The 27,338-nt window shown below is 38.1% G+C and overlaps 1 protein-coding gene across 6 annotated transcripts in view; it reads right to left on the bottom strand.

Annotated features, from left to right (window-relative positions):
• Positions 1-27,338, bottom strand: part of PRUNE2 (prune homolog 2 with BCH domain) — a 136,836-nt gene that overhangs the window by 38,540 nt on the left and 70,958 nt on the right. For 5 of the 6 annotated variants that reach the window (XM_062641163.1, XM_062641180.1, XM_062641170.1 and 2 more), the window contains exons 7-9: positions 23,199-23,357; positions 15,792-22,248; positions 14,519-15,350 (exon numbers count right to left, since the gene is read on the bottom strand). In XM_062641163.1, the coding sequence (XP_062497147.1) occupies positions 14,519-15,350; positions 15,792-22,248; positions 23,199-23,357 (7,448 nt within the window). Of the gene's footprint in view, positions 1-5,023; positions 5,391-14,518; positions 15,351-15,791; positions 22,249-23,198; positions 23,358-27,338 lie in introns of those variants that run through there. The other variant, XM_062641207.1, reaches the window with a different exon arrangement.

Here is a 27,338-nt window from a genome sequence, read left to right as displayed (position 1 = left end):
AAAAAGACTTCTCAATACAGAATGAGGGAACTGGATTTAAGTCCCAAACCTAGATGTCCTGTTGAAATGGGGTCTCAAGCATGCAAGCCAGGCTGATGCTTCCTGCAGCAGATCCCCGAATACCCAGACGTTTCTTCCTAGGGGTTATCACCAGCAGGTCATAGGATGCTACAGGAAAGATGGTGCAATCCAGTAAACAAATATTTAATACCTTATCTTGTCCTTTCTGCATCCCCAAGCATTAATAACTGTGCAGTATTCAAACATTGTTCTTGAGATACAACAGTTAGTCCTTTCTGGTACTTTTCAGAGATGCTTATCACTTCAGCATTTCCAAACACTATCTAACATACCTTGGACAACAGCTTTATAAATTAAAGATAAGGAATTATTCACTCTTACAGAAGAGAAATAGAGAAATTAAGTTTTAAAGTATTCATGAGTTGTGAGTTCCTGATATGCGATGCTTAATAACCTTAGGATTTTTTTCTGAATATGTAACAATCTAGAACATCTTCTGTGTCACTCCTGATCATCATGACTAGCTGCCACTGAAAAAGACTAGCATAGTCAGACCCCATAATGCTTCACTTTGGCATCCCGAAAAAAGAAGAAATCGAACATGGGTCAGAAGAGAAAGACATGTATGATTCAAACAGCTGTTGACTCCTGCTGACCTGCTCCATACCTCATAACAGCTTCATGGCATGGACACAGACAGCAGACAATTCTTTAGGGCAGTGTTACCCTCCTGTATCCACAAAATGGCACTGTCTCCAATCATGCCTCTTACAGTGAAGTGTAGAACCTGCCAGATATTTCCTAGTATCAGCATTTTAATAATATTCTCTTAACTCAATATTTTGCGTACAAAAGCAGGCAAAGAGTTAACAAATTCTAAGGTAGACATAGCATGTGACTTGACATGTATTGCTCTTTTGGCACTGCATTCACATATCACCACATGGTCTTGATCTCAGAGCAGAGGCTTTCCTCTGTTATGTGCCCAGCTCAACACTCCTTAATCTTTACTGAGCCAGTGGAAAAGTACCAGAATTAACAACATAAAGTTGGGAAGCCTGTGTGACAGGTGCTCCTCCATAAATGTTGGTCTGGCAGAGAACTATGCAGATTCAGAGCAGTATTAACATTTAGAAGGCCTGTTTAAACTTACCTGATCTCTCTGCTCTTAATAAATGCTAATATTCTACAAATAACATCTAGATTATCTGTTAATCTGTTCAACCACTGCTGAACAAATACTACAAGCACATTGTAATAAGGTAATGCCAGCAGAGAAAGTGAGAGTTACTCTCATGTAAAAAAGATCCTTAAATATAACCTGAAAATACTTTTTGTTTGAAAATAGCATTTTTAAATATTTATTAAAAAGCTAGGCTTAATCACAGACCTCGAACCTGATTCTCACCTTCTACTTTCATTGAACAATTAATTATTCCTTCAGAAAACTCAGTTTTGGTTTTCCTCAGTTTCCTTCCAGCATGTGCAGCTCACAGTAAGCATTTTCCTGCCATATTGTGTTGTCAAGACCATTCATCAGAATACCTGGGGCTCCAAAAGATGCAACTGGCACATGATCAGCCTTGAAAAAGCAGCATGCACTTGATACCAAATGCAGCCATCTGCACTTTCAGGAAGTACGCTAAGGCTTCGAGAGTTGACAGGTGGAAGGGGCAGGATTGGAAACAGAAAAGGAAGTTTCACATTTTACACCCTACTGAGATTCTCCAGTGGAGTCGTGAGAACTCCTCTCCAACTATTATTACAATCTACACCTTATCAAGCACATTTGCTTCTAAATGAAGACATGCTAAAATGCCTCAGACTGTTCTTAACCATTAGTAATAACCACTATTCTGCAACTATGCTAGCTTCTGAGCCTCAGGGGCCATTTCCTTGGATTTTCCATAATACTGTCAAGTTTTTGCATTGATAATGCATTTGTTTCTCTGCATGTATGAATTCCAGCATGTACAACAATGATTACCACACTATTTTAGCCAGAATGGAGTATTTTAACAAAACATCTTACATCAGGTGAATTCTGTCTTGCTTGGATGGTAAAATGTATTTAGGGATGATTTTCAGAACTGCAAATCATAACAACTCTTTTAACATCAAGATGTTAAAAGCACTTTACACTTTATTGATCTGTTCATTAAATAATAATGTTCACGAACATTATTATTTTCTAGCTCTACTTTGATTTCAAGTTCAGCCTTTGCACAATTTATAATATGCTCATAGACAAGAAAAGATAAATGGTGAATTTTTTTTTTATATTATACAACTTACATCTTTTCCTCCCCTTTTTCTCTGGTCTTATTTATGACTGCATTCCTTACCCTTCTCAAACAAATTTTATTTCTTCAGCACTTTAAATCTTGAGAATTCATTCATTTTCTCTTCTCACTTCTGTGTCAGTGTACTGCCAAATTTCCAACTTTCCATGTTTTCCATATTAATATAACAATGATTTCACAATTTATGTGTTGAGGTTCAATGTTACTATAATATAGACTGCAGCAAACCTACAAATAACTAACAACTACATTTTCCCTATCCTGGCTATGACACCTTATGGGTGCAAATTACTAACTGAAAAATTCCCATCCATACTGGGTGATTTACAACTCGGGAAAAAAACAGGAAAAGCCCAGCTATGAGCCAGAGGACACACTTAATCAAGGCACATAAGCTCTACCAAAGCACTAAAACTGCTACCAAAGAAGACAGTCCTGCAACCTGCTTGCACTGGCGAGAGGTGCCCAGAGCAGTAAAGGTTGTCAGACTCTGCAGGAAGCAGGTCTGAAAAGGCAAGTGCTAAGGGAAACACAGAAAGTCATCAGTTAGCTTAGAGACAGAACTCTGTAACCGCCACAGAAGCAGCAGAAAAGTAAAACCCAATCAAAGCGTGGGAGAGAAGATAATGCCAGACATAGCAAAAATACTTTCTGTGAAAGAGCCAGAGTGACAGGAAATGCCAGCCTCAAGAAGTAATGTGCAGGAAGCATATGAAAAAATGGGGCTCCTTATCCCCTATGTCACTCTTCATACATTACACGTTGGGAAATATAACGGTCTACTGCTTTGGATAAGCAGGTAAAGGTGTATCCTGATGCTGTTCATCACTCTTCAGAGTTTGATCATAGTGTTTTCTGATAAGGAGAGTGATGCTGTTCTTGTAGAACACAGCTTTCATCCAGTAACCTGAAATAAAAGTCTGATCTGCTGCTATTTTCCTAGTTACAGTGGCTCTAGAGAAGACTGCAATCTATATGACATGTTCAGAACTAATTGGTAATACCTGAATAAATAAATTAATAAAATCCCACAACAGCTAAGCCATTTCTTTTACTGCCTAAAAAATAAACAAGTACATAAACTATCTGTCAAGCAGCTGGATTGTCACTCGCATCCTCCCCTCTGTATCGGTCTCATCTGTTGTTGCAGTATCACTGTGTTTTTCTGGATATTTGCAGAGGGTCTAATAGGAAGTATCTCCAGCACTGAAGACACTGCAGTGGTAAAAACAGCTTTATCAGTATTCACAGTTGCTGACAAAATCATATCCTCACCTATATATACCTTCTTGGTAAGTCTGAGAGCTGCTTTCATCTGAACAAAGTCTGTGGCTTAAAGTGATTTTTTTTTTTCCCCCTACAGATATATTACAAGCTGTTAAATAACATTTGCTCTCTTGTTAATGCTGAATACTACAGAGATGCCACAAAACCACAACAGACTGCTCTTAGCAAGACCTAATTTTTTAAAGTAGTGAACTTATGCAAAAGCTATACTTGCATCTAGCTACCAGAATTTTTACAATAATGTCCAGATTTATGTAGGGCCAAATAACAGCCAGACTCATCAAAGACAGGAATAAAAAGGCTGTTTTATACCTTAGTCCTCCCTTGCCCAAGACTGAAGCAGTGAAAGACATAGGTGACCGCAGTGGGACACAACACCCCTGGAAAAACTATTCTTTCAGGGTAAGGATTAGTATGTGTCTTTCCCTCCTCCTCCCCCAATTGTCTTAATGCCTCATGAGCTGTGCGCATCCTCCGTTTCTCAACACAGCTCTGCTTCCCAAGACTATTAATAAACAGTAGTCCAGAAATTACATCTCTGCCTGCCCCCCACTTAGAACGATTCTGGCTAAATACACCTACGAAGCCTGCATATTTTCTCTTTCAGTGCTGCTCTAAGTAGCTAGTCTTTAGACATCTTATGCATTTTCAGTACCTCCTGTACATCACTATTATTTGTTTGCTTACCACACTTAAAATTGCAGAATATTTTTACACCTTCTTCACAGACAGAAAAGAATAATGGAGCTGAATCAAGCTCCTATAATTAAACTGAAACAAAAATACTGCCTGCAGAAATCAACTTTTGCAGTAATTTGTCAGTCCTCTTAGCACTGAGATTATTGCTGCATCCTTGATCAGTTAATCTTCAAAGATTATATATTCTGTTTACTGCAACATTTTAAGAGGACATTGCAAAAAAAAATATTAAAAAGCATATGCTTCAGTTGATAGCAAAGCCCCTCGAAAACAGCACCACTGTCAGGTAGTCTACTATGAGCTCTATTACAAACAATCTCTATGCCAGTAATTAAGCAGTTTTAAAAACAAGTTATCCACTGACAATGCCCAACGTTACTCTTTTTTTTAACCCTGCCGTATCCTCAGAACTAGGCAAAAAAAGCTGAAAATAACATAACATGCTAGGTGACTGTGCAGTGAAGTTTTGTTTCCTAATTACAAATGCCATGTCTGCACTCAGACAAAAGACATTCTACTGAACTGATGTGTAAGCTCTCGTAAAGAGCTGCAACAGAATTAAAACACAGCTTCCCTGTTTTCAGTAATGATGTCCTGGGTGCTTTGCATCATGCTGACTAACATTTTCCCTTTTTTACCTAAAGTAACTGTGACAATAGAGTCCTTAATCTGAAAACCTGCATATCAGCCTATGAGAGTAAAGAAATGCTTACCTTCTAAAGACCTGAAGGTGCCTTTCTACTGGGAAAATACTAAAGATGCTTTACTGCTGCACTTCAGCATTCCTGTTTCTGCCGCAGCTCACTAGGAATACAGATCCTCCACCATTTTCTTGTCACGTGGCTAGTGGTACTGCTAAATCAGGGTGATCACCTGCCTCCAGATAGCTGCTGTGTGAAGCAGCAGCTACCCGGCTCTGGTTAAAGGAGAGCTTAAATGGATGCAGAACTGTGCTCTGGCCATGAAAATTACATTGTTTTGCATTCCCTGTGGAGCTTTGTCACAGCATCGCCAAACTTTGATACGGCAAGTCAGCTGCCAATACTGAAATGCTCCCTGCTGTTTCATTTCAGAGCCTGAGGAAAGCTTGTGATGAGAATGCATGACAAAAGTTCTTACGGATTCAACCCGTCTCAGCCCTTTTCATTTGTCAGTACAGCTCCATGCACGCCTAGAGCATAGCGTAAATAAAAATTCAGTGGTTCCCACCCTATTCTTCACGTTATTAATACTCTCACAGGGAAAGTTATTATCATCTATTGCAGACTTCCCGAGAAATCAGTCCGCAGGTGCTATTTTATAAAAAACAGAGCAACACCAAGTCTTTAAAAAGACCTGAAAATCATCACCAACATGAAAATACATTTCTAAAGATGACACTGCTGCAGACATGATCGTTGATGCTTCTGTCACTATCATAAAATTTCTGACAGCTATCTACATAAAATTTCCAATGATAGGGATATTTTAAGCACCATTTTCACTGGACAATCTTTAATCCATTTGAAATCAAAAGTTCAGACACCCAGAAGCTGTATTGAGGAAAAAGAGCTATAAACGATTTATGTACAATAAAAGTCATTAGTACCATGATAATGATCAAGCTGTGAAATTAGTACCATGGCAGACATCACGGATCATGGCCTTGATCCTCCATGCTCAAAATGACACAAAACATCTTTGAGATTTTAGGAAACTCTGCTGGGACCCATTAAACTCACTGGTGCTGGCTATTATCAGAGTCAGGTCCTGTGTCAATGGGGGTAAGTTTCAAAACTCAGTAATGCTTTATGCTGAAATCTCATGTCATTGATCACATTGACTGGAATAAATTATACAATGAATTAGCTCATAAAACTGTTTTGAAGTGTTTTGAAGAGTTTTTCATGTACTAAATGGTACTAACACAGACCAGGTCTTCTAGCTTTAAAAAGTAGATCTATGGGCCCAGTCTCACAATTTAAGTAAAATTTCAATAATAAGTAGGTTGTTTTTTTTTTTCCTTTTAAAATTGCTTTTCAGTCACTTAAGTGTTATTCTCTTCCTGTTAAAAGGCTTTTATAAAGTACTTGGTATTTGGCATTTAAATATTAATGCTATTTTTACAAAAATGGGATCATCACCATATTGGCTGCTGCTATTGTTTAACAGCTGGCTCTGCAATGGAAAACTGGTTATTTAGTTTTAATTAATTTTCAACCTCCAGATGGTGATGGAAAATACTGTACCACCCCAAAACTGATAAAAAAGATGGTTGCCATGACTTCACAGCCAAATCAAGTAGAAGGCAAAAAATGGTGTTACTAAAGTTCATGCATGAAATGTGTATGTTGTTACTTCCATGAATAAAAATGGTTAGGAGTGAGATTCACTGACATTAAAATACATTATTACAAAATTTAAAAAAATAAAAAAGTTCTAATGAATTTACAGGTATACTGTTGAAAAACTCCCTGCTCTGAATCTGAGAGATTCCTCTGTTTTCACAAAAGCAATATTTTTGTAAAGGCTCATATATAACATAGAGCTTTTTAATACATTATGTATATTACTATAACGATAATAATATGATCTGTAATAATGTAAAATACATTAATCATATAGTTTCCCATCCTATACTCAGATGAACACTGAAATCTCAAGTTCTGAGCCAGCAATTTAAAGAGTTCTTGCTCATACCAAGCTAAACTTTTTGTTTCAATTTACTTTTTAGCTTTAATTTCAAAGCCTTAACTTTCACTTCATGGACTTTCCTACAAGCAATCTTCTCTGTTGTTGCTCTTTTCCTCACATGCTTGTTTTTAACTTTTAAAGCATGCTCCTTGTTTCATCACTTGTCATGCTTTGTGCTGCCAAGTGGAAGACCTGAGTTCAATTTTCATTTCAAGTCCATAATCTTCTATTTCAGCAGGAGCTAAAAGCACTACTGAAGCAGCATGCCTTCATGGAGCATGGTCTCCAGAGTGCCTGGAATTGCTTTCCAGCAAGTCTGGCCAATTAATAAACAATCTTAACAGGAGTGCAAGAGGACAGCCCCACACATTAGCAAGGAAAAAGGGAAACAGAAGCAGCCAAAAGGAAGTAAAGGTTACTTTGCAGAATGTGGCCTCTTAAACTTGTAACAGATTTTCAATCCTTTAGGCTTCCTATATATAGTAGTCTGCTTTGCCTGTTAAAGCAAAAAGCAAACCTGGGCTCCCTAATTCATTGCCTTATTCTAGCTTCAGGGTGATAGAACAGACATTTTGGAAAAATACTGGGTGAAACACTTGGTCCACTGGAGTCAATAATAATTTTTTCCCTGGTTCCAGTATTTCAATTCAGTATTGGACACTGATACTTGACTTGAATCTTTAATGACTTTGCAATATATGATGTGTATTTGGCTAAATCCCAGGGATAGCAAAGTAGTCTCTTAATTCTTATTAATCTTGGAATAGTCACATATTTTTAGTTATCTTTATTCACTGTCAACCAGGCAATGTGATGAAAACAGGCTTCTCTATTAAAAATTTACTGGAGTTCTAAGAGTGCTGGGCAACTTTAATAGCCAACAGTACAACAATAATCATAGAGAGAGACTCTGACAGAAGCAGTGGAAGAACTATCTTTTCCAAAAAGTCACTATACAAGTGAGCAGGAAAGACTGCTATCTCCTTCTTTGAGAACATGCTATCAGAAATGGAAGTGAAGCTTTCTTTGTAGAAGCCTTATTCTAGTAGGTTGAATAAATAAAGGCAGCTGTTCAAAGGAAATTGTCTTCCATTCAGTTTTGCCACTGATTTTCCAGGCTCTCCCCCAAACCTTCCAAACATCAGTGTCCTTATCTATACTCCTTTCACTATTTCTTATTCGTCTGGTCAACATGTAACTTCATAGTATTTCCCTCATGTAACCTCATAGTATTTCCCTCATTCAGCTGTAAGAGTTAGTCTTCTTCCTAGTAGCTGGTGCAGTGCTGTGTTTCATCTTTAGTCTGAGAACAATGCTGATAACACACTGATGTTTTAGTTGTTGCCAAGTAGCACTTACCCTGATCAAGACTTCTCTTGTTGTTTCCTATTATCATCATTGTTATTGTTAGTGTTTTCTCTATTTTCAGTATATTGTACTTTATTTTAGTTATTAAACTGTTCTTATCTCAACCCGCAGGTTTTAGATTCTTTCAATTCTCTTCCCCATCCCAGGATCAGGGAGTGAGGGATGACCAAGTGGCTGCATGGTACTGAGTTATCAGCTGGGTTTAAACCACACCTCAGCTTTTTCTAACTCTGCCTACTAAAGAAATGATAATCCATCCCTACAGCAAAGGTTACAGCAAGAATGATCTGGTATAGGCAACTATTAACACACCCTGAGGAGTGTGCTTGTAGGTAAAAGCTAGCATAGTCATCTGAAGTGTTCTTCCTCTGCCTCCTGATGACTGTGCACCACTGAGCTCCATACAACTCTGTAAGACAGGACAGCTTCTATCAGGAAGAAAACAACCTTCAGTCTTCATAAATTTTACTGCTGGACATCTCCAGTCATAGCAGCAGCAGCAAAGTATGTTATCCTGCCTACCCAACATTCATAAAGTGCTCCATGAATTTTTCCTTTTTAAATGTCATCACCTTCCACTCTTCACATATGGAAAGCTGTATAAAAACCTGTTTTCTTTCTGGAAAGACTGACAATAATTTGCTGTCAAATCTCTTTGTTCTTCTTTATGAGGCCAAAGAAACCTCTAGAGTTTATTACTTCTGTTGTTTGCATACTACTTAGACAGGTTTGTATCTTTTCTCCAGTGTTTTAATAGTAGCAAGCATGCTCATACTTCTTTTTCTGCTGCTGCTATTTGTTGCAGAAGGAATACAGAACAGTGGAGAACTTTACCAGTAACAGACTTTCTTAAAACCGACCTGAACAGCCTTGGAGAGCTGTTACGTCTGACATTGGGATGAAGAGGCCAGTGATCAGCAGATACAAAGATTTTAATTCACTTCTTCATTCTAATTTTTTTTATGCTTTGTATTTTGTAACTTTATTTCCCTCTTCTACAAACCAGTCTATTTCTTAGATAAAGTGACAGCCACTTACTGGATAAGGGCAGAAAAGGATGCAAACTGCATCCTTTACTGACCATTATGAAACTACCAAAGGAGCCTACTTCCATACAGCATGCAAGCATGAACTTAATTTTTTTTTTGAAACAAGGGACATGTGAATAAATTGTAGGTTCAGAAGGCGGTTAGAAGGCAGTTACTGAGTAAATGACTCCATAAACTTTGGACTACCAATTCAACTGTCCATTGATGGGGATGTCCCCATCATCCGAATACAATTATGAATTTCTTTATTCTTCAGAGATGACAGAATAACAAAATCATAGAATGGTTTGAGTTGTAAGGGACCTCAGCGATCACCTAGTTCCAATCCTCTGCCATCTTGGTCTGGGACACCTAGGGACACCTTCTAATAGACCAGGTTGCTCAAAGCTTTGTCCAGACTGTCCTTGAATACCTCCAGAGATGGGGCAGCCACAGCTTCTCTAGGCAACTTGTACCAGTTTCTCATTGCCCTCCCTGCAAAGAACTGATTCCTAATATCTAATCTAAATCTACCCTTTCAGTTTAAAGCCATTCCCCCTTGTCCTATCCCTACATATTCTTGTGAAAAGTCCCTCTTCAGATTTCTTGTAGGCCCCCTTTAGGTAACAGAAGGCTCCTAGAAGGTCTCCTGGAGCCTTCTCTTCTCCAGGCTGAACAAGCCCAACTCTCTCAGCCTGTCTTCACAGGAGAGGTGCTCCAGACCTCTGATCATCTTCATGGCCTTCCTCTGGACTTGTCAAGCAGGTCCGCATCCTTCTTACACTGGGGGCTCCAGAACTGGACACAGTACTGCAGATGGGGTTTCACCAGCGTGGAGTAGAGGGGCAGGATTACCTCCCTCAGCCTGCTGGTCATGCTCCTTTTCATGCAGCCCTGAGTCAAAATTATGGCCCTTCAGAAATACAGGAATTCTGGCAGAAGGATACTTCTGAGAGCTGAGTATCAGTTACTTAGACCACGGTTCAGTTCTCCCAAAGACTACTTCAAAGATATAAACCTCTGGTGGACTCAGAGCCTGGTGACTAGCACCATCAAGCAATGCAGAAACTCTACGGCAACTAGAGAAAAGCCTTAATTTCTTCTCTTATATGATGACACCAATGTTTATGTGCTCACCTCCCACAGGTTGACAGTTCTGCTGTATTATGTTGTTTTAAACTTTGTTGGCCAAGAAAGTGAATTAATTTCTGATTTAAAAGCTGCACACTGAAGTATATCTTAAGAAGGAACTTGTGTTTTTAAAACTGTCAATGAAGTGCATTAGAAAGCATTTCTAATTACATACTTCTACATAACAGTTGCTGTTTCTTCAGCCACTAACTGACCAAAGACATAAGCTTTAAAACAGTTCAATAAACCAAGAAGTTTATTGAACATCAGACACCAAGCACAGGTGAAACTGAGGAGAAAACAGCACTTTAAGTGCAATCTCTATTAGACAGGAAATTCTCATGCAAGAGCAATATTTTTAGTAACATTAATGCTGAAAAAAACTTGGGTTATATTTCACACCTTATCAAGAAAAAAGTCTAACAATGAAACATGAACCCATTGCAAGGTAGATTTTACTGGTTCCATGCTTCCATAAATAACTGTTAATGCAGATGCTGAATAAATTCTTTGGTTTTCTTTACTTCCCTGGGCTTCAGCATTACTAGGGTTAAGGACAGAAATAGCCACTGCTATCCACTGAAAAGGCAAAGTAGACAACTTCTGAGTTGGATAATAAAAAAGCCTATAGTGGAAGCTACTGTCATCACCTATACCAAGAGCTACTGTATCCTTTCCTTGCAGGATGAACCACATTCCGTCATGCATTTAAGTTTTCTCTGAAAACACTCTTAGAATCATAGCATAGTTAGAGTTGGAAAGAACCTTAAGATCATCAAGTTCCAACCCCCCTACCATGGGCAGGGACACCTCACACTAAACCATCTCACCCAAGGCTTCGTCCAACGTGGTCTTGAACACTGCCAGGGATGAAGCATTCACAACCTCCCTGGACAACCTATTCCAGTGCCTCACCACCCTAACAGGAAAGAATTTCTTCCTTGTATCCAATCTAAACTTCCCCTATTTAAGTTTTAACCCGTCCCCCTTGTCCTATCACTACAGTCTCTAATGAAGAGTCCCTCCCCAGCATCTCTACAGGCCCCCTTCAGATACTGGAAGGCTGCTATGAGGTCTCCACGCAGCCTTCTCTTCTCCAGGCTGAACAGCCCCAAATATGGTCCAGTTTTGGACCTTATTGTGGGAATCAGTCTGAGAGAACATATTAATCTCTAAGAATAACAAACGTACTACATTTGAAACACCAACAGGATCTACTACTGTGTACAAGATTCAAGTTTTTACTTTGGACAATGTCCTGGGTAACACAGAAATTCCTGAAGAACAGCAGAGTTCTCATAGTTGATCTAACAATTTGTATTAATAAAATGCTAAAACCTCCTATAAATCCATGACCAAAGGAATGATTTTTCTAGTGCCTGTGTAAATTCAAAAATCAGCTTATTTTCTTGGGATATCTAACAAGGAATCTTGCTGCTTCAAACCTATCCCAACTCCATTGTGCTGATTATAAAATTAAATAATTTTAAATCAGATACTTCGAGTAATTTTCTTTTCATGGGTAAGAAGATCATCATGGGCACACAGGCATGGCAAGTCAAACCCTAGGATGCTGCCTGCATGTAATTAATCAGTGTGACTTAAGCAGGGTCAGCATCTGGCTGCTTTTAATTTAAATGCTTTATGGGAGACAGAGGAGTTGAAAGCTGATTTATGTCAGATTTGCAAGCCTGCAACTAGCTAGCACCTCTAAACAGCCCTTCTACTTTCCCATTCCATTCACCATTTATTATGACAAGAGGTGATAGTTTTTTTTATTAAAATTTTTTTTCACTAGAAATGACTGGTTTGTGAAAAAGAAAAAAATATTTGAAATTAGTTGGATTTGAACTCCCAGTGATATGCTGCAGAAAGAATGGTGGAAAATGACTTCCAGGTTGTCAGCTAGTGCTAACAAGCAAACCACCTCAAAGTCAAAGGATGCCTAGTGTTCCTAGATCTGCAGATCCCAAGCCATACTTCCACACAATGATGTGGACACAAAACAACTGCTTGGGTATTTTACTTATTTTGCTTTTTCTAGATTTCTCTTTTGTGGAGAATTTCAAAATTTCTACTTTTCCTTGTGGAATGGAAATCAGAAGCTTAGAGGACTGCTGCAACAGAAATGTGCCAACCAGCTCTATTTCTGGTAATTTGAAGGTCAAGCCCTCATCATTTTGTTTACTTCAGACTGCACAGAACTGGAGAATGCTTCTCTTCTGCTAAGCCTTCTGAAGATTTGCCTCTTTCTTGAGGGCAGTAAATGCTAACCTGCATCAATAAAAGTTGTCACTGCCCTACTGAAACAGAGCCCCTCCCATCTCTATTCTCAGTGCTGTCTAGTTAGACTGAAGCAATTTCAGGCAAGAGAAGCGTGTGAGGCAAAGTATGCTCTGTATGCCACTTAAAATCTTGTCTGTCAAGAAAACCCACAGTCCTATACAGGTTCTTAAGTTTAAGCCTGCGGGTAACATCATATTTCAGAGTTTCTGAGACTGGGATTTCTTTTTAGGCTTAAGACAGTGCTTCCCATATGTTAAAAATAGCTCAGCTATAACAGTGTCTGACCTTGTGGTAACAACGCGCTCCCTTGTAAAATGTGTGAAAATGTTTAGAGAGGAGGCATTTTAATATATTAGCTGTCATCACAGCTATTGAACTATTCACTCCTTAAGTCTTAATAAAATGTGAACTGTTCAGGGTGGGAAGAGGGTAGCCAAAAGCTGTTTTTTCTATCACAGATTAATTGTACATGCTGTGATCAGGGTTATACTACCATACATAAGCATGCCACCTTTAAGGGAAAAAAGGCCTAATGCTAAAATTGCGAAATTTTCAAATTAAAATTAAAAAAGTCTAAAATAAATTGCAAGCCTATTAATAAAACTTGTGAATGTAATGTGTATTCTACACTGAACTGACAAGTGCTTGAAAGAAACTTGAAAAATCAAAATCAATTTTGTATTTCACAAAACCAGTATGTTTCCTCATGTTTCATACCATATACAATCTTTTTGGTAAGTGCAGTTCAAAAGGAGTAGCAAGTACAAAGCAGTTACACCTGCTAGTTTTATTTGTGCTGGGAAGTTTCTTTTAATGTTCATGAGAATTTCACTGTATAAACACAATTCCAGGTTCCTCTCTGTAAAACTGCAATGTGTCGGTCGCAGATGCCCAGGATACAAGAGGTCAGACTTCCACACTCTGCATCTCTGAAAGTGACTCCAGGAGTTTACTGTTGCAGTTAGACCCTCCGTGTTGTAAAAGGAAAGGAATCAACAACAGAAGCACCCTCTCCAGAACGCTACAGTAAATGGAGTCAAGAGGGTCATCTCTATCTCCATCTTGGGACAGCAGAGAGATAGCAGGAGGTAGCAATGCTATAAGCACAGAGACTGCACTTCCACCCAAAGGCAGGTGCAAATATATTCAACTGCGACCACTGCCAGTCCAGTCCAAAAAGCCAGAAATGCTGCTCTGACCGGACTACAGCTTAGAAATAACCACAAAGACCATTATTTTCCATCAACCTCTTCTTCCCTTTACAAGCAGCACCTTTTTCTGACTCTGAGCCTTAACTTCCTTCTGTCTTTCTTCCCAGCAGTTCTGCATTAGGCAGAGATAGCACTTCAATTTGATCCCTCCAAAACCTCATCACTGGCATTGCATCTGGTCTGGCAATACCACCAAGTACCTGGCTTTGGCCTGCATTCCCTGGACACATCTGTTTCAGATTTAAAGGTAGGTTATAAAGCCTTCACTTCATAGAAGGAAGACAGTCTCACTCCTGCAAGGAAGCGGCCTTACAAGCTTACTGCATTGCAAAACAATCCTGATTTGGCTCATATTGAGCAACCAAGAACAAACACTGTTTTTGCAAGGGAGGAATATAGTCATACTTAAATCATGTAAATATAATTAGTACTTCAGACTTAAAAATCCTGGCATCTATTCATAATGTCATACAGAAGACTCTTGAAAGGAAACAGGTTGTTTTTTCCTTACCCTGATTTTTGACTCAGCTCTCTTTCAGTGTCAAGAAGCACCATTTCCTCCTTCATTTCTTGTTCTATTGCTATGTTATTTCCATGTCTCTGTTGAGAATTTGATTCCCATTCACCGTCACCACCAACCACCTGCAACGCATGTGTTCTTGCAATGCCCAAGCTCTCATCCTCGGTAGTCAGGCTATTTGTAGGAGAACAGCTCTCATGTTCAGAAGACTTCTGAAGAGGAGTTTCTACCTGAAATTCTGCACAAGTGTCGAGTATCAATTCCTGTGCTACAACAGCTGTCAGCTCTTCACCAGAGTGTTCAGACCCTGATTTTGGCATCTCTGATTTTGGCTCAGAAGAAATTTTTTCAGGCAGTATGTCACTGACTTCATTTTGTCCCAGTATAATCCAGCCCTCATCTTGCCCCCAGCTTTCATGTGATCTCCTTTCATCATCCAGTTTTTGAGGCACAACAGAACACCTTTTCTCTTCTGAGAGAACAGAGTCCCATTCAGTCCCACAAACAAAGCGATCTTCCCTTTCATTTGTAATGGAGATTGGCTGGAAGGTATCCAAGTAAACTGGTGAAAAGCCATCATGAGTTTCTGTTTGTTCAGCTACATTAGCTTCTTGAAATGCAAAATTACTTTTCTTTCTTTCAAGGATATCCTTTGTTGAAGGTGTACTTTCTTCCTCAGTAACAAGGATGTAATCCATCTCCAGTGAAGTTGGATCCTGATGCACCTTCACCTCTTCCTTATCCTCTGTACTTTTCAGGTCAGGGCTCCCAGAGAAATTCCTCAACATGTGCTCCCTACAAAGCAGGGAGTCAGTGCCAGCTTCTAAAAGAAAAGGCAAACAGAAACTCTTTTTAGTTTTTGAATTACTATTTTAGACAGCACGATTTCTTTAAATCAGTACAGTGAGATAAAGCTCTTCTCAGTTTTATTTGCTCTGTTAATGTGTACTTGAATTTTATAACACCATCATCATCATCATTATTGTTAAAGATTATACATTAACACTGCAATAATTTCTAAGGGACAAATGATTCTGTGCTAGGCTCTGTACAAACAGAAATACTGTTCCTACTTCAGTGCTTAAAAGCTTTAGATGTGTCCAGAAAGGTGATGCTAGAGGTCTTCCCAAAGTACAGTTTTGTACACCAGGGAGACACACGAACTTAGAACTTCACTTAAAGCCTAATCATTCAGCAGTAATACTCGAGACATTTCGTTTTTCCTTTGTTCTATGAACTTGCTCTGGAAAGCATGTTTTCTTACCATCAGGTAATCTCTTATCTCCACCTGGCGGCGAGTCGAGATCTGCTGTTTCTGCTTCAGATTTTTCTATTGAACTCTCAGAAGCTCCTGGAGTTACTTCAGACTCGGAGAGCGAAGATGTGTGATTTTCCTGAAGGCACTGTGTGGGTGTTTCAGACACCTGATCTTTCATGTTGCTGTCTTTGGTCATTCGGATGCCTTCTGCACCTTCTGAAGGATTTGGAAGTGGTAAAGGTTTTTCAAAAGAAGCACTGTCATCCTTTGCACACTCTCTGGTGCCAGAGGGCTCAGCATCATAAGATACATAGGATGGTGGGGTACACACCACTGGTGACTGGCCACTGGGCACTTCCTTAAACACAGGAACATCGTTTCCAATTAGATCTTCAGATTCTTTTGCTATATCATCAAACAGGTGATTATTTGAATTGGATTCACAGCCTTCATTGCCACCAGGCAGAAGGGATTTGGGAAAGAATACCTGTTTATCCTTTGGTTCCCCTTCTGCTGCTTCACTGCCTGCTGCTGCCAGTGTGTTCATTCCAGAACACGTGCTTACCATGACAACAGTTGCTGATGTGTTCCTGATGTTAAGGTCCACACTTGTCTCAGATTCATCCACACATTCTTCTGGCATGTCTAGCTCATCACCAGTTATTGCTGCGTGGTCAATATTAGAATGTTTTCCAACTTCACTCAAGGCACTAACTTCTTTTATGCTTTGTTCTGCCCTTTCAGGTAGAGTGAAATCCATGGGAACCAAATGCATTTGAGAGGTTGCTATTTGAGCTGTATCAGCTGGTGTTCCTCGATGGCTTGCAGGAGTAAAACTTTCACGGAACACGTCTTGCAGATCTAAGGACCTCACTTCTAAAAAGTCATTGGTAATTTCAGCCGGCTCAGTTGGGTCAGTAACAAGTTTACTTTCTAGACCATATTCTTTCAAAGCTGCAAGTTCAGAAGGCTCCTGAGTATTAGAAGAGATAGGCTGATAGGATTCATCCATCTTTCCCTGTTCATTGTCCTGGGGGCTATGACTTTCAGCCTGTGTCTCTATTTTCTGCATTACTAACTGACACTTTGAATCATAATCTGCCTCTTTGCTAGTATCTGACCATGTGTGAATTGGCAGGCTATCTTTGTCTTCTGTCTCCACCCCAATCTGAGAAGATGGGATAGAGGCATGCTTAGCTTCATACTCCTGGCACACATCAGGACTGCTTGATGCCTCTGAACTATTGTCTTGGTCACAATGACTTAATATATCTGGATTTTCACCATCAGATTTCAAAGTGACAATCTGCTCAGCATTAGTCCACAGGTCAGGTTCCACTGAAAAGAGCTGATTACTTTCTTGTGTGCTATCCTGTAAAATATCTGGGATAAGTGCTGTTTGGGAACCTAATATATTCCACCCTGGACTGGACTTCTCTGTCATTTCATATGATAAGTCTTTTACAGTGAAAGGACCTGACAGGGAAATGTGCACTTCTAATCTTTCATAGGTGTCCTCTTGTTGTTCTTGAGGAATGAAACTTGCATCTCCTTCACTGTCTTTTGGTAGATCCAGTACAGTGATTTCTTGCACTGATGTATCTGGCATACCTCTTTCCTCATCTGAAAAAGGACTCTGTGGAATCAGCTGATTTTCCTCACCTGTAATAAACAACAGATCTTTCAAGCCCTTTTCTTCTTTATCCAGTATGAAAGGATTAAATTGTTTGAACTGTACAGTATCTTGATTTATCTGACTATCAGGAATATTCATAGGTTGTACCAGACTTTCATTTTCTTTTTCATCACAGTGTAGAGGGGGAGGCTGATTTCCATCATTACTTGCAATAGTGAAATATTCTGCTACTTCTTCATCTCGTAAAGGTGATCCCCAGGGGTCCTTACTGTATACTAACTGGTTTGTTGCAGAGTGACTTGAAATGGAATACTGATCTTCCAATCGCTTTTCTTCACCAGGCTGTGAATTCCACCATTCCAAACTGTCATCTGGAAAATGAAATGTTCCTACTGTGGATTTCAGATCAGTTCTTAAATCAGTTTCCAATGACATATTCTGCATATCTACAGCTTTTGAATACTCTTCTTTACCACAAACAGCAAAAGTCAGTGTAGTATCTTCATTCATTTGATACAAATATGAGTCTTCTCCACTACCTGTTTTTTTACTGAAAATACTCACTTGATCTTCTTTCTGAAGTGTTTCCCAGCGACCTAAATATTCAGGAGTCAAGTCTTCCTGCAATACTTTCCCAGCTTTAATTGTTTCAGGATTTTCACTGAAGATGCCTACCTGAACTTCCTCTCCCACCTTAGCTTTTGCATCTGTATTGCTTTCTTTTGCTTCAGGACTTGTTCCATTGGGTGGAGCATAATCATCTCTAATTTCAGATGCTTTTTGCTGTTTGTTTTCAGATATGGAATCTTCATGACTCACTTCTGGACATGCCTCTGAAGTCTCTGAATCCTCATTTATGTCAGGACTTGATAAAGAAGATACCGTATCATCATCTACATGGGCATTCCAAAAATCTAAGCTTTTAGGAATTTTGTTCTGCTCAGTGCTTGTTTCAAATCCTTCTTCGCATTCATTGGCAAATTCATTCCTTTTAGAAGTATCTTCAAGATTTTTGTTATTTTTGATATCCCACATACCCCTACTTCCTTTGCCAACGCTGGGAACTGGAAGGTCTCCCCACACATTCACAGATGCATCACTTAAATCAGGACTTGTTCCACTTGAGTGTGCATAATCATTTACTGAATCACTCCACACATTATCTTCCTCCAAATAGCTTTTGATCTGTATATCCTTTGAAAGGCTGCTTGTGGTGTTTGCCATTTCAAGGGCTTCACTTGCCTCGGGACTTGTTCCAGGAGATTGCGAATCTTCACATGGCTGTGAATTCCAAGCAGTTTGGAGAGAACTGTCATTAAGCATTACACATGTCTCTCCACAGACATTACCAGCAAATTCTAAATCTTCAGAGTTTTCATTTCTCCCAGAATCTATTTCATGTGAAAATGAACTTTCCACCGAAGACATATCTGTAATGTCAGGAACACTGACATATCCAGATGAAGGACACTTCTTAGAATCATCTATGAAAGACTTTTCATGAGTCCTATTCGTTTCTGAGCTTTTTTTGAAAGACACTAACTCAGTATAGTTAGCAACCACTTCATGCAAGCCCTCTTTCACTTCTCCTGGTGCATCTTGTGGTCCATTAGTCAAAAGAAGTGAAGTGACCTGGCAACTGTCACTGTCTCCAGAATCATTCCAGATGCCTGAGCTTCCAGGCATTTTAGAAGAACTATTTTCAAGATTATCACTACCCTTATCAGAACTTTCAGAAATACTTTCCATCTCCGGACTTGTTATATCTTCTATCATTGTAGTTTCCTTTTTAGCTTTCTCAGCAAGCAGCTGTGATGTTTTACTATAATCGTAATTTTCTACTTTGGGATCATCAAAAGTTTCATACTCTCTGCCTTCCTCAGAAACACTTGAGGAAGATTCTACATTATTCTGCAACAAGTCTTTCCTTTCTTCCTGACTATCTGGATTGCTCTGATTGGAAAATAACTCATTCTCTGTGATTAACGCTTCCAAACTAATACTATTCCTCACTTTTTCTGAGGAGCTGGGAACTTCAGTTGTTGACCTGTTCTCTTCCAAGTCTACATTACAAGAAGATTCACTGTCCTCCTGCAGTGGTTCATGACAAATGTCACTAATCATTTGGTGTCCATTTGTCTCATCTGTACTCTTATATTCCTCCTTTCCTTTCTGAGAGATGAAAATGGCATTGTCCCAGTCTTCATCACATCCCTGCTCTCTCTGTAAGCTCCATGAATCCAGCTGCTGCACTGAATCCTGACTATCCAGCTTTTCATCACCATCAGCAGAATTTTGTTCTGCCTTCTTACTAAGTATCTCACTTCCTATGTCACATATTTTCAGATCCAACTCATTCCCAGTATCTGAAGTTGATGTAGGTGTGTCTGTGTCTTCTACAGGAACACTGCTCACTGTTTCTACATTTTCAGCTGCATTCTGTCCAGTATTTAATTCGTTCTGTGGTGGTGATAAGTCATTCACTGTCTGATTGTATACCGGTGTTATTCTTCTGTTTTCTGATACAGAAAAATTATTTTCATCGGTACGTATGTCAGCTGAAAAACACTGATTAGCTGTTTGTTCTGAATTAAGAAAAGATTTAGCAGAGGCAGAAAGAGCAGCAACTTCAGAATTTTGCTCTCGTAACTGTGTGACATTATTTAGGGGAGTGTCCAAGACGTCTGTGTTTTCAGCGTTTGAAAAAGACATGTTTCTGGGAGATAATGGTTCCTTATTTCCTTTCTCAAGTACTTCTGTCTCAGCCAAATTTGGGCTTACCAATTTATCAATAACTGTTTCTTCGTTAAAATCTTTGTCCTCATTTTGTCCTTCATCTTTCACATATGTAGGTGATACATATGACTCAGATGTTGAGTAATTGGTGTCTGGCGGAGAAACAACCAAATCTTCACCTATGTTTGATGAACTAAGATCTGAGTGTTTATACAAGAAGTTATCCTGCCATGGCACTACCACTTCTGTTACTTCCTTCCTGATGTTTTTATCATACATATTCCAGGTGTCTATATTTTCAAATTGTTTTGGTCTATGTTTAGGGTTACCAAATACAGCTTTTTCCTCTGTTTGCAGCTTGGAACTATTTTGCAGATTGTTGAAAACAGAATTTGTATTTTCAAGTTTTCCATATTCTTCTACTGAATAATATCTTTCTTTATCCCAGTCTTCTGGAGATATCTGGATAGGTGGATTTTCGGTCTCATTGTCCACTGTGATTTCTGAAGAATCTGATAAACTAGTTTTTGATAGGGCCCATTCCTCAGGAATATTCACTGATTTTTTTTCTCTATCCATTTTGGGCATGTTCCATACGTTTTCTGAGGTTCTAGCAATACCCCCTGCATCAAACTTAGTCCAGACTTCGTAAGAGTCTCCAGCTAGCTGACTACTTTTCCCTTCACCACTACACCATGCATCTGACATCACAGGTGTTGGCTGACTGACCTTCCATGGGCAGGTAAAGCTCTCTGGTTCTTGCTTTGTCTCTTCTAAAGATGCAGTTTGCAAACGTGAATGTTCACCATTTTTCTGTTGCACCTCATCGTTCCAATTATCTTGCTTAAAATGATTATCCCACAGTCCTGCTCTCATTTGCTTTGGATGTTTTTGGAGGAATACAGAATCTGAGGCTCTTCTCTCAATATGTTCTCGTAGTGAGGGACTTTCTTTACAATCTTTCCATAAGACAGGGCTCTGAAATACAGATTCCTGCTCACTTGAACTCCACGTATCAGCATTTCTGGAATCCAGGTCAAAGCCATCCCACCAGCTCCCATACCTAATATGAGACGGAGAATAATTCAGGCCATCTATTTCATTAATTTTTTTAATGACATCTTGTGGGAAAAATAAAGGCTGCCCATTATCTAATGGTGAAGTTTCTACAAGACTGTTCATGGGCGTTGGTGGAATTCTTGAATCGGCAGATTTCAAAATTTCTGGTGATCTGGAATCACCTTCAGCTAAATCAATCAAACCTGAAGTTTTCTCGCATATTTCTCCTGGATTCTTATCAAATTCAGCTAAGCTGTCTTCCTCATTTGTTGTCATAAGCAAGTCAGTTGAATAATTTGCTGTAACACTTTCCAGCAGGTTTGCCTCACCAAGTTCTTTCTGCATGGCAAGTTGTTGTCCTTCTGAGGAATCACTATTAAGGAAATAGTCATCTGCTGGGGAACAATCAACAGAACGAGAAGACTCAGATGGAGCTGTAACCGCAGGTGCTAGATCAAAACTGAAAAGATCAAAGTTATCACTATTGGCTCTAGATTGAGAGCTTTGTTCTTCAGCTATTACTCCTTCAGGAATAGGGCTGTAGGAATCAAAGCCAGGCAGAAGACTGTGATGGGAAGCAGCACCTTCTGCAACAGGGCTATCGTCACTAAGGAAAACAGAACTCTCCTTTGAAGACCGGCTGCTTCTAATGGTAGCCAGTCCACTGTCTGGACTCACAAGATCTACATTAACGTCAATGTGGGCTTGCATAGATCCATTTAGATCTTGAGGATTTTCTGTTAAATTGGCAGAACTGGGCTGTGGTTCTATATCAGAACCATATAACTCCATAATACCAGAAGATCCTTGTGAAAGTGGAGCACTTCCAGCAACAGCTTCAGTAGAAGAAGTTCTGCTGTTTGATACCATTTCTGGTTGTCTTCTATTTATGACTTCCTTAACTAGAAGAAAAATTTGATCACAAGTCACCAAAGAATTTTCTTGATGATAAATGATAATTTGGTCACATCCACATTCTAGAGGATCCAGCTCCAAACAAGGATTCTGACATTGTTCTAATTCACAGCAGATCTGTTGAAAAATAGGATATTTCAAAAGCCATTGCAATTATGGGCATAAGGGCACATATTGACTACTTCACTGTGTAACACAGCCATACCTATCTATTCCTATTAATCTATTCCTTGGTTATTTCACTGTAACACCCTTATTATGATCAGTAAATAGATAAAGTATTAAAATATGAGATCAACACAAAATATGTACTATATATTTGGTCAGAATATTTATTTGATATTACACCATTTGACTTTCAAGTTCACTTTCCATTAGCAAAAGGAAATCCAAATAAATGATTAGTTGTTGCCTTAAGAAATCTGAGTAGAATATGTAAAGGTACATGAGAAAAGTATTTCCAGAATGTATTATAGTATTATAAAATAAATAAATTTCATCTTGAAAGCAATAGCCATTTAGCCACCTGCCCTTAAATCAGACGTTATTAAGACTGAGAAAAAGGTTCAAAAAGTTGCCACTGAGATAATTTCTTCCATCTGGGGACAAAACCAGTAATAAAATGGCCAGCCCCTGGCTTTGGATCAATGAACATCCTACTAATAACTTGGTTTCATTTCCGAGCTTAAATTCTTTGGCAATAACATACACATAGATAAGTTCTGCTTATTACCATTTACATTTTTTCACTTGTCCCTCTCTGCCAAAGACTCATTTGTGTAGATCACAACACAAAACTAAGCCAAAATTAGTGAAAAAAAAACCCAAAACCTTGTCTCTTTCTGTATTTCTTGTAACCACACACTTTTCTATTAGTCTGGTTTGAAACAATCATAAATATCACATTTTTCAGTTTGTATCATCTAAATAATGCAGCCATTTCAAGTAGCTACTTATCTGCTACTTTTTGACCCCACTTAAATAGTCAAGACTTAGGTATATACTACTTTAAACAAACATTTTTTTTTCAGGAAACATGTTATTTGATTCTTTTTCCAGGTACTTACTTGATTGCTTAGCTCTAAATTTTCAGAGTATACTGCTATTTGTCGTTTTGTTTGCTTCTCATCTGACAAACAGTTGGCCAAAATGACAAGTATATCAAACCCGTATTTCTCTACAAATGCTTTCAGATCACCAACGAGACTCCTGTGTAACATGCAGTCCTGAAACATGGTAAGAAATTAAAAGCAATGTCAGTGTCTTTTCCTTCCTTTTTCCATCCAAATCTGTGGTGAAAATAGCCAGAAATGTTACTAAGTATCATTGTCTGTAACTGGCAACAGAATTCCATTCCATTTGTCAAAACAGCTATGGACTTTAAAAAAAAAAAATAAAATCAAGAACCTTTTATTTCTGAAGAACACTAAAATTCTAAATGTAGGGTTTTGTCTTCTTGAAAATGCTGCTGAAACAGATTTCTTATCTCTTCCTGGCACTTGCTTTTGCATGGTTGCTTGAAAGTACTGGGCTACTGCTTTTTCTTGAATAAAAGCCCTTTTTTGCTTAAAAAATTAAAAAGCTTTATGGAATTTGTCATGCCAATATTTCATTTACAATAACAGATGTAAAAATAATAGTATTGAGGTACAAAATCAGGCACTCAAAAAGAAATCACTTGTACTAACTTATGTATCCATTCTGATGTCACATCATTGTGATTTTACCATGGATTATTCCTTTAGATTCCTTTACTCCTGCTCTTTGAATTCTACACAAGTCTTCAAAATAATAACCCTCTTCATAATGACAGATTAAGGCAAATTAGATTTAAAATCTGTGTCAAAACCCTGATTATTTTCACACTCCCCACACCAAATACACAGGAGGTAAACACTGCACTTGCCATCGCTATTCTCATTTACACTTGGATTATCCTGGTTTTGAATAATAGATTTTGCAACATAAATGATACATCCATCTTTCTCACATGGGGGTATCATGCACAATGTATAAGTGTCTATCTTCAGTCTTCAGGTCTGGTAACTGCCAATGAACAAAGTTGCAGAAATTTTATCTTCTCCTTTATGTTTCTGCTATTTCTATTTGAGGTAATTTTTTGTCATCTCTTAGCTAATAGTCCTTCTGATGCTGCTAAGATACACTGGCCCTGAACAAACAGCAGTTCATCATGAACACAACTGTATACGCAAATTGGCATGTTATTCCCCTGCATCTGTCTCCCACCTAATAAATTACTGGTCTGGTTATATGTATTTATATATAGATACTATTTATTAATCCACTCAAATGTGTCCACAAAATGCATCTCCCTCCCTGTAAGTTAAACCAAACAAAAATCTTTTTGTCAAATGTTTTGGAAATAGATTCTTTTCCGAGATTAGAGAGAAAGTTCCACTTTATTGCTCACACAACAACTAAAAATCAGTTTTACGTGAAATTCATGCAGATTAATGCACAAATGAAAGTCAGCTGCCAGTTTGAGACATTAAGATCTAAAATCTGAATAGGGGGTTATGGTGAAGAATTATATTGAATAAGGTTTGAACATCCAAACCCGTAACATATTTCTAAAGACTCAAGTACAAGGTATATTAAAAAAAGCACCAAAATGTGCTTAAGCATGCAAAAGTTACTTCAATTATCCTAACAAATTTCTAGTTGGAATAATTAAAATCTAAATTTCTAAACCTTAGTTTAATTTTACCCATCACCCCAAATATCCACAAAGTTTACTCCCTTCACAAGCATTCAAACATTCAAATAAATATAGTTGAAAACAAGAAACTCTTATCAATAACCAAAGACTATATGTTAAAAGATATGGTAGACATAAGGGACTCTTCCACAAATTTGCTAGCCTAAGTAAACAACCAGAATGTTGCATGTATTGTAAATGCTAACAAAAACCAGAAAATTTCCTTGAAAAATAATAAAAAAGCTAGTAATTCCAACAGTTAACTTGTTAAATTCCAAATTAATTACAAGTAGTATAAAATATGCTGCTGATGAATTAGTGTAGTAAAAAATACACTGATATACAGCCATACCATGGCAAAGGTCAGGAGCTGTTCATTCCTATAATACTTATCCTTAATTTATTAGAATGTGCTGGCTTAACTACTAATCAATATTTCATAGCGTATGGAAGGGAAACAGCATATGTAAACATTATTAGATTAGCTGTCATAATGCCCTCTAAGTAAGCTATAATGAAAAAAAAATGGACTGTAAATATACTTGAAATGTAATATACTTGAAATAAATAGAATCTAGTTGTAAATGTACTTTGCAAATGTACAGTTAACAGCAATATGGATACTGAAGAAATTTAGTGCCTTAGCATTTGTAATAAAACTGTGTATTTTGTCAAAAGCATATAAATAGTTTATGCAATACTACAACACAACAATATGGTGAACATTCTGAAATGACAAGTGTTTTTTTACCCTCTGGGTAAGCAGAATAAAAAGTTTAAGAAATCCACTTTTGAAGGATTTTTGAAGATGACCTGTTTAGTTACTATGTATTTCTGTTGAGAAATACTATTTTATGTCGGTTGTATATTGTTGTGAAACTTCTTTCTCTAAAACTTGGGGTTTTCATAGGAATCTCTTTTTTAAGTGAATAGTTAACATGACTACATTCGTGGATGATTCTTCAACATAAAAACTACAAGAAATATCCAGAAAATGTGTAACTTCTCCATCTGTAGCAACACTTTCTGATTCATGAAGACAGCAGCCAATTACCCGTGATCACTGTAAATGTACATTGCACACACTTCTGATTCTTCTAAGCTAGCTGTGTCAATATTAACCTGACCAAATTAAGAACAAACTGTCTCTTTTGTTCTTCACACTCCTCACATGGAGAGCACAATATGGCTTTTGTCAGAGGTGCTCCATCATTTTGGCTCAAGGAAACTGTCAGTACAATTTGGGATTCGTTATTCATGGGCAGATACCCCGATGGGTCTAATGAAGCCTTTCTGCTGACAACTCATTTGCTAAAAATACCCAACCGTCACAAAATAAAAGTGAGGAATATCACTGTATCCCATTACAATTTTCACAACCAAAGCAATTATCACAATACAGAAGTCAACACATACTGCTTCATAACGTATTCTCTTAATATTTCATGGTCACTACTGCATCCCAGTTTATTTCTGTGTGATCACTGATAAAACTTTATGACATACTTAAATTGCAATATAATAGGGTAAACACCAATGTTATAGCACACATGTAGAGCTAACAGTCTGTGTGCCATTTGTTGTAAATCCAGCTAATTACTAGAAGCCCCCTACTTTAAAAAAAAAAAGGGGGGGGGGGGGCTGGCAACAGGACCTGAAAAAGACTCAATTTTTTACAAAAGTTTTCCGGTAAGGTCACTAAACCTGGGAAAAACTAAACAGTACAGTGTCTATAAGACTCAAGAAATGCAGACAAGTATATTCACAATTTTACTTCCTTTTTTTTTATCAACACCATTGAAAATTCACCCTATTTTCTGTAAGGAAAGATTGCATTTTTCTGCTATACATGTCAATCTACCAAACAGCAGCTCTGCTGATATTTATCAGCCTCCTGAAAAGAACAAAAATGGCAGCCATTCTGCTTTCTTTGTGTTGCTGTCTGAAGTTTCCAAAAAGAAAAAGGTATTGGGTCCTAAACTGAAGAACAGGAGAATGGGCATTTGAGAGCTTGTGGTTGTGATCCCAGTCACACCTTATATTTAACCTTAGGCATCCTATGAAGCTTTACTTAGAAAGAAATTTAAACAGAAAATTAAAAAATAAAATTATGAAACACTGCATATAGAATAAAGTGATGAATGCTGGTTTAACACTGATCTTACTCCCTTTACTGTAGCTGATGGCTGTGTTTTACAGTCTATTATTTTCATTAAATGCACAATAATTAAAAAAACCACACACACAAAAAAATACCCAAACCCACCAAAAAAAAAAAAACACAACAAAAAGCCAAACAAACAAAAAACCAATAAAATAAAGAAGTAAGGATTAATCTCTAATAAAAGAAATTATCCTACTTTGTTCACATAAAGTGTGTTTAGCCAGTTTCACACTGGAAACAGCACCTTTTCTACAGCACAGGTACATTTGATGATAGTGTGTCTTGATTCACTCTTCATGAATTGAGATTACAGCTAAAGTTTTA

This window comes from Pezoporus occidentalis, unplaced genomic scaffold (genome assembly GCF_034315485.1).
Source record: "Pezoporus occidentalis ecotype Australia unplaced genomic scaffold, CSIRO_AGI_Poc_V1 ctg117, whole genome shotgun sequence".
NCBI lineage: Eukaryota > Metazoa > Chordata > Aves > Psittaciformes > Psittacidae > Pezoporus > Pezoporus occidentalis.
Note: the sequence above shows the minus strand (reverse complement) of the source record. Positions and strands in the feature narration are given on the sequence as shown.